The sequence below is a fragment of the Crassostrea angulata genome, chromosome 10, assembly GCF_025612915.1.
Source record: "Crassostrea angulata isolate pt1a10 chromosome 10, ASM2561291v2, whole genome shotgun sequence".
Classification (NCBI taxonomy): Eukaryota; Metazoa; Mollusca; class Bivalvia; order Ostreida; family Ostreidae; genus Magallana; species Magallana angulata.
The window spans coordinates 30,090,765-30,098,676 of NC_069120.1; the positions used below are offsets into that span (position 1 = coordinate 30,090,765).

Consider the following 7,912-nt stretch of genomic DNA (forward strand, 5'->3'; position numbering starts at 1 on the left):
GGTCCATCTGACGGCCATTGTACTCGGGTGACCGTTAAGGCCTGAGAGTCTCTTTTTTTATTATGATGGTTTGGTAATGTACCTGATAAAAATAAAAAATAAAATACTTATCGGACTGTTGAATTATTAACCGAAGGAATTTTCCAGTTCACGTGCTAATAAATAATGTTAATGTTGTCCTTGTTCAGCCTCTCTTAACAAAAATGCTTTTAAAAAAAAAAAAAAAATACATTTTTTGTGACGCAGTGAGAGCGGAACCATCCTGTTGGATATCGGCATGATCTTTTAAACAAAGACTGTTTTGAATACCATCGTTAAAATAATATGGTTTTTAATGTTTTTGGGAAAAAAATGTGTGCAGTCATCAAATATCATTATTATACTTTGATATAATAATCTTTTTAAAATCAAATTTATTTCAACTCTCTTGAGAGAGGAAATATTGCGAGATTTTTAGCAAACAAGGTTTTTAAATTAATTTTCACGCGAAAGGGGAAATAATTAATGATGGGGAAAATTGGATGGATGTTTAAAAAAATATATTTTGATCGATGCACTAGAAATTCTTTTATATAGTATATATAAAATATATATCTTTTTATATCATAAGTCGATTTTAGTTTATTGTTTATAAAATAAGCTAGTTTAATTGGCACCAAGAGGAATAAGAATTCTAAGAAAGTCTTTATAAATCTCACTTGAATGTACTATTGTTGCAATTTGTAATACTTTGCATCATCCTAAAAGAGTGTAATATCAAATTTGATCGAAGCTTGGCTCTCTAATGGTGGGGATCCTGGGAAGTGTGCACATGCAAGTTTTACAACGGATTAAGGGAATTAATCTTAACTTTTCCTCTGAAGCTATTATTAGATAACTACAGTGTAATTAACAAGTGGATAGTCATATAATCTTTGGACACCATAAATTAAAAGGGTTGAATGGTTGTGGCAATTTTTAGACTATCAGTCTCTTTGAGTAAGAGCGAGATGTATAAAGATATATGAATGATATGTAGAAAACATTTACACTTTATTATCTGTTTAAAGATTAATTATATGTAGAAAAATGTTAAACTTTTAATGTGTAGAATTTTAAAGTTCATATACATATATTTTGGATTTTTTTCTTTACTTAATTAATTAATAATTCTAAAAAGTCTAAAGTATGACCAAACATGATATCTATATTTAAATATTTAAAATTCTAAAGTAGATTCGATGGTTAATTTGTTGAGCATCCATTCCCCCTAGGGAGGCTGGGGGTTCAACAAAGTGCCATCAAATCTGCCTTGAATTTTTAAATATTAAAGTATGATTATTTTAGATTTAAACTATCATTTTATTACAAAACAGTTTCTTCATATTTTGAATATGTTCATGTATCGATACACAGGGCTCTCCTTCTAAGCTTTATGTAAAGCTCTCTTGAACTAAATATGAATACTATCTTGGTGCTTTCATTTATTCATCTGCATACAAAGCTCTCCTTTTAAAGGAGATAAATATGGTCCACAAATGTCCTCAACCATTCACCGATCTTAATATTAAATCTTCCGCTGACTGACTCTCTAAGCTTTATGAATGACTTTTAATCAATACTGGTGATTTCATTTATTTTTCATGAGATATAGGCGTGAAATCCTGCGTCTGTATACAAAGTTCTCCTTCTAAAGGAGATTAATGCAGTCTGCAAATGTCTACAACCATCCAGTCCTCTTAATACTAACTTTGAAAAAAAAATCTTTCACTGACTGTCTAAGCTTTATGGAAAGCTTTCTTGAAATTGTTAAGATTACTGGTGATTCCATCAATTTTTTTATGAGATATACGAGTGAAATCTAAAAGATGACGGGTAATAAGAAAATAACAGGAGTTAGCTTATACATGTATAACGGACGTATAGGTTAAAGACTCTACCTTATCAAACAAACGAACGGTAACACGGGGTTCAATATACGTATTCACGGCGAATTCTTGTGAACTATCCACATACGAAAATCTATTTTATTATCGATCGGCAAAGAGTAAAACTGCAAAATTAGTTTTATATTCGTTATTTAAATGAATAGAATATAAGATGGAAAAACCTGAAAATTTGATGCGATTTTTCATTTATTCAGATCATATGAGAACAGTTTTTATTAACTCAATACACATAATTTGAAGGGGAAAAAACCCAGAGTTTTGAGAAATACGTAACTGCGATTTTTCGATGCATTTCATAATTGTTTTTAAAAATTAAAGCAAGTAATAATTATTATGATATATTTATGGCGTAGTGAATTTCATAGGCCTTCGCTTTCATTATATATTTGAAATATTTACAGCTACTATATCTAATTATTTTCTTCTCCTTAAGAAAATCGATTTATATTAATAAAGAAACTGACGACTGATCCTACACCATACAGTTCCGGTCCATCAGTTTAAAAACGACCTGCCCACTTACAAATACATCTGCTTTTACGTGCATTATTACTCGTACATGTAGCTCATATAAATAAGCAACTTTGATTCAAATAGATATATTTACATCCATAAATATTTTCTTCACTAAATCTTAAAAAAATCCGATTGTGTTTCATTTCAACACTAATTAAAAATGCTTTCTTTGGCGATTCATGTGGGACATTACAGAAAAAATGCATAACCTGCGTTAGCGGGCTATGGAATTTTTTTTGTGCAATGATCGCTAGTACACAAATTACGTAGGAAGACAGCGTTTTTCAGAGTTACTACCCTTGCACTTACTAGTAAGTTAGTTGCTTGCAATATTCGATATAATTTACGAACTTCTTCGACTCACTTTGTATGAAAATTTGAAATCATGAATTATACATAGATATAAATGAAGAAAACATCCAAATGCTTTCCTAAGTTACATGTACATATGGGCTACGAAGATTATTAGAGGAAAAAATATACTTATTCGATACTGTCAGTTAAACACAATTTAATTACATCTAGGGATGTATATACTTTAACTAAACATTTTCTTTTTTATATAAATTCATTAATAACTTATAATACAAAGAAAGAAACGCATTATTTAAATAAAAATTCTAGTTAAATACACTTATAACCTGTGATATATTTTTTTAAAACTAAAACCTTATATTAATGAAGCAGAAAATTGTTATTGTCATTCTGAATACAATATCTATTTCTTGTAAAAATGCTACGTATTCTTTAGTGTAGAAATCCGTTTGTTTTAAACATTTAACGTCTAATTTTAGTCTTTCATGTTCATTATTCAACTGCAGAGTCTAGATGACCACTTAGACTCTTAGATCTAATTCAAAATGACAATAAAACCAAAAAGTCCTAACGAGAACTTGTGTCAGAGGAACCTTAGTCTAGTTCCCCGCCCGTCTGGAAACTTTCAACGAATTCGATTTCTTCTCTAGGACCAATATCAACCAAACGATCGTTCGATTTATCACGACCTTGAGAGCGGGGGGGGGGGGGGGGGGGGGGGGGGGGGGGGGCTATTTCTCACACTTTTCTTATTTCGAAAAATGTGTATCAGGACTGATATTCTGGGTAAATAATATAAATGAATCATACCAATTTACACGTATTAAAAGTTTTTCCTGTTTTCCTTTGAACACAAACAATATTTTGTGTTACTTTGTGAAAATAAAATTATTCTGTATCAAGGACACACATACATATTCATACACATGTAGACTGTTAGATACGACAGGAACCATATCGATGTGAAATCATAACGATATGTAATAAGAACGCTTATAACACCTCATAACCCCGATTTCATAGTGTATAACGGCGTTATCAGTGGGTTCGTAGCACCGAGTAGCAAAGCCTGCCAACATGGGTCTTCGTCTGTTTGTTCTGACGTTGCTCGTTGCGACCGTTAAAGGTTTGCAATTATTTTACATCAATTAATGTTTTATAAGAAGTAACATCATTCTAATCAATAATATGCTTCGGTCTAAGGGAACTAAATAAAAATATAGAAAAAAATTTAGGGGGTGGACAAATCGTAATCCTAGAGTGCTAGTACAAGCAATGTCTTTGATGAAATTTCATAAAACGTGACTGTGTAAAATAATAATTTGTTTTATCATCAAGCTAATTAAACGGCATATGACGAGCTTGATTGACAAGTTGAAGTATGATAACTAGTTTTTCCCCACGTCACCGTCAAACTGTTTTCTTTTTTCTATGTAGGTTTCATCTTTTCCCGCCAAGTTTGTTATGACCACATAGGCTGTTTCAGCAACGCGCGCCCTTATAACAATGCCAAAGGTCATTTGCCCGAATCCCCCGATCACATCCAAACTAAATTTCTACTGTACACAAGGCAAAATCCTACACATGCGCAGATGTTAAATCCCTACGATAGGTCAACAGTGTCTGGATCAAATTTTGACGGTCATAAAAACACCGTATTCATTACGCATGGATACCAAGATGATGTGCATGCGCCATGGCTTCAAAAAATGACAGCTGCATTCCTTAAGAAAGTATGACTATTGCGTTTGATTGTTTAAAGATATGCAAGTGCGTTTTATTTCATGGTGATTTTGAATAAGTAACATTCAATTTGGTTGATAAATTGTTGTTACCTGTAACTAATCTTTCCCAGAAACAAACAATGACTACTAGTAATTCTGAGATGAAATAAAGAGTTACATGTAATTCAATACATGTATTACCGTATTTTACATCATTTTTGGTCTATTGCAGGCCGATATGAATGTTATCGCTGTGGATTGGTCTAAAGGTGCAGACAACATAAACTACATTCAGGCTGCGGCTAATACCCGAGTGGTCGGGGCCACCATCGCTAACCTTATCAAAGAGCTGCACAATGTAGCTCACCTGGCCTACAACAAGGTGCATCTGGTGGGACATAGCCTGGGCTCACACATCTCGGGGTATGCTGGGGAACGTGTTCACGGAGTCGGTAGAATTACGGGTACGGCTTATTGCTGATGTAGATCTGACAGGGTTTTTCTTTTCATTAAAATGGAGCAGGTATTATCAATTCATACATGTAAGAACTCATAGATTGACAGAAATGTAATACATAATTTGATATTCATCTTGTTTGTTTTTCTATGAATATAAAAAAAAACTTCGCTGAGCAAACATCGATTATCTTTATCATAATCTTTATTGGCATGGCTGCATATTGAGCCATTATACAAACATGAAAATTTTTTTGGGACTTTTTATTCGTCGGTTATTTTCTTTGCCGCCAATTTTTCTTTATTCATATCTTGTAATTGATATTTGATTGTTTGATTAACAAACGATCAAGTTTTAAAAAAATGATAGTTCAAATTATGGGATCAATATTCGTTAAAAGAGATCAAAATTGCTCTTTCTTTTTCCTTTATACAGTAGGATAGATTTGTTTTTAAGTTTACCAAATGCATAATTTCGATGATTAGAGGAAACAATTAAGTTGAATACCTATCTAGTAAAACTATTTTATGGATTGATATTTTTCAGGTCTTGATCCTGCTGGTCCTCTTTTTGAGAACTTTGACCCCGAAGTCAGACTAGATCCTTCGGACGCTTTGTTTGTGGAGGCTATTCACACTGATGCAGATTCCTTGCTTGAACTAGGTAAATAACAGTTAATCTATCTTGTTACCACGGATGATTGTATGTTTTTATATAAGTAAAGAAAAGGTGCACATCATTTGTCGCACATGGTCAACATATGCATATAGCAATTTACTAATCTGTTAGAAGAAATCTACTGCATCTAATATCTCGGGAGTTTTTTGATGCAATTTTTTATAGCTTTGTAACATATGGTTATCAACATGCCAAAATGAGTTTTATCAATACAGTATTCTTTTTGATTAAATGAATAGTCAAACGCAATATTTTATTTTATTTTTTACAACATTTATATGAAAAAAAAAATGAAATTTGAGATACATATTCATTGATAATTAAAAATATGTTCAGTCAGTTTGAAATTATGCATTTCTGCGTACATTTTCCCTAAATAAGATACTTGACAGTTTTTCAAACGCTATTAACTATCTCGGAGCTACATTGTATTTAAATGTCTCATTTCACCCCTGAGTCTCTGTTACCATGGCAACATGACTATATCAATAATTTAAGTTTGTCTTCTTTCTTCATCCAAATTTATCATAATTATGTAAATTGTCGATATCTGAATTAGATAACTAAAATAACTATTTTTGAAAAAAATGACATCTGATAAATCCTCCAAAAGTTGTCTATTTTAATTGAATTGACATGTATTTGAATATCTTTTACTAGATTTTGACTCTTATGTGCACGGGTTGACATTGCATATGATATCGAACATTTACGAAATAATACATCGACACACCGTATTGTTGACATTGACATAACCAAGCTTTATGACTACAATAATGCCATTAATTTCACTACACTCTGCTTAGTCAGAATAAAATGTGTCTCGGAACAGGCTTCACCACAGTTTAAGATGCCTCCTATATACCCGTAATGAAGCAAAAAAAAATGCAGATGAAGTATAGATAAAGGAGTGAAATTTAATGTTTACAATGCATGTACATCGTAGACAAAGAATATCCTGTCAAATTTAAATGTGGGTATGTGTATGACTTCAAATAATCCAGTTCACAATTGGATCATTTTTTTTCATATGATTACAAACTGTTTCATATAAGCAATATGAGCTGTATTTTTTAGAATCTTATTTTGCTGCAAAAACCTGCTAGTATGATAAATCTGCATGTAACTTAATCTTCTATGATAAACAAGATTTGAAAAAAAAACAATTTTTGTTAGAGGAAAGATTTCTCTTCTAATGAATATATGTCAGATCAATTTTTGTACAGGACGACAATAATTCAATTTTGCTCCAATTGAGGCTTCTAAACGATTTTTCCCATAAAGATATGGCTAACAGAAATTTAAAAACATTTTAGTAGAAAATAACATTTTTGTAAAAAAAAAAATGAAAATACAGCCCATATTGCTTTAAGTAGGCTGGAGGTAAACAAATTAGCCATCAGATATATTTTAAACCTTAGGTGTGTCTATTTAAGCTATAATCTGTTTAGTATTTAAAGATAAATTTCAAATTTGATGATTTCTCTATATCCTTATACAGAGCCCTTCCTCTTATGGGTATCAATGTAGTCTAATCTAAACATGTACGGCCATTCAGCTCTCTTAAAAGGCTAGGAATTCTTTTGCCATCATTCCAGGGTTCGGCCTAACGAAAGCCATAGCTGATGCCGACTTCTATCCCAATGGCGGGGAGAAACAGCCCGGATGTAGCAGCGAGCTAGGAAAGCATCTGTTCAGCCTCATCACAGGCAGAATAGAACGTGCGTTGCTTTTATCGTAAAATACATGTTTTATAGTATGAATACCTGGCAGTGTATGATTTTATGATAAAAGGTTGAGTTCATTACATTACCGGTTGTCAGTTGGTGTAGAGAGCTGGACCTCTTAACTACCTTTACATGTACTTTGTTTTTAACGATTTTTAACAATTTTAATAGAGTTCAAAAGCAGCATTGCCTGTAGTCACATGAGAGTGCTGGACTTTTTCACGGAATCTATCACATCGCCCTGTGGGTTCACAGCCTATCCCTGCCCATCCAAGGCCGACTTTGACGCGGGACGATGCCATTCCTGTGGACACGGCTGCTCCAAGATGGGTTACAATGCCAATCCACATTTACGGGGATCATTTTATTTGTCAACCAATGCCGCAACGCCTTTTTGTCAAAGTTAGGAATCAAGCGAAACACAATAATTTATTATATTTTAATAAATAATCCGTAAATGTTCTTTTTTAATTCACAACAATAATAAATGTAGAGAGCTGGTTTGCTTGACTTATCGTTATACGTAAACGAACACAAATAATGAAATTCAGATACCCTGAATAATAA

At 32.4% G+C, this 7,912-nt stretch overlaps 1 protein-coding gene across 1 annotated transcript; it reads left to right on the top strand.

Moving 5' to 3' along the window:
* Positions 1-3,749: 3,749 nt before the first annotated feature.
* Positions 3,750-7,912, top strand: LOC128167237 (pancreatic lipase-related protein 2-like). Its single transcript, XM_052832832.1, has 6 exons — positions 3,750-3,885; positions 4,197-4,492; positions 4,716-4,947; positions 5,487-5,603; positions 7,217-7,339; positions 7,517-7,912. Exons 1-6 carry the CDS (start codon positions 3,837-3,839, stop codon positions 7,750-7,752), a joined length of 1,053 nt encoding a protein of 350 aa, XP_052688792.1. The 5' UTR covers positions 3,750-3,836; the 3' UTR covers positions 7,753-7,912.

What these genes read in the sequence shown, in the direction of transcription:
- LOC128167237 (XM_052832832.1), top strand. Translation starts at nt 3,837, where the DNA reads ATGGGTCTTCGTCTGTTTGTTCTGACGTTGCTCGTTGCGACCGTTAAA. An exon ending in CGGAGTCGGTAGAATTACGG is followed by an intron (nt 4,948 to 5,486) that starts GTACGGCTTATT and finishes GATATTTTTCAG; the next exon opens with GTCTTGATCCTGCTGGTCCT. An exon ending in CATCACAGGCAGAATAGAAC is followed by an intron (nt 7,340 to 7,516) that starts GTGCGTTGCTTT and finishes CAATTTTAATAG; the next exon opens with AGTTCAAAAGCAGCATTGCC.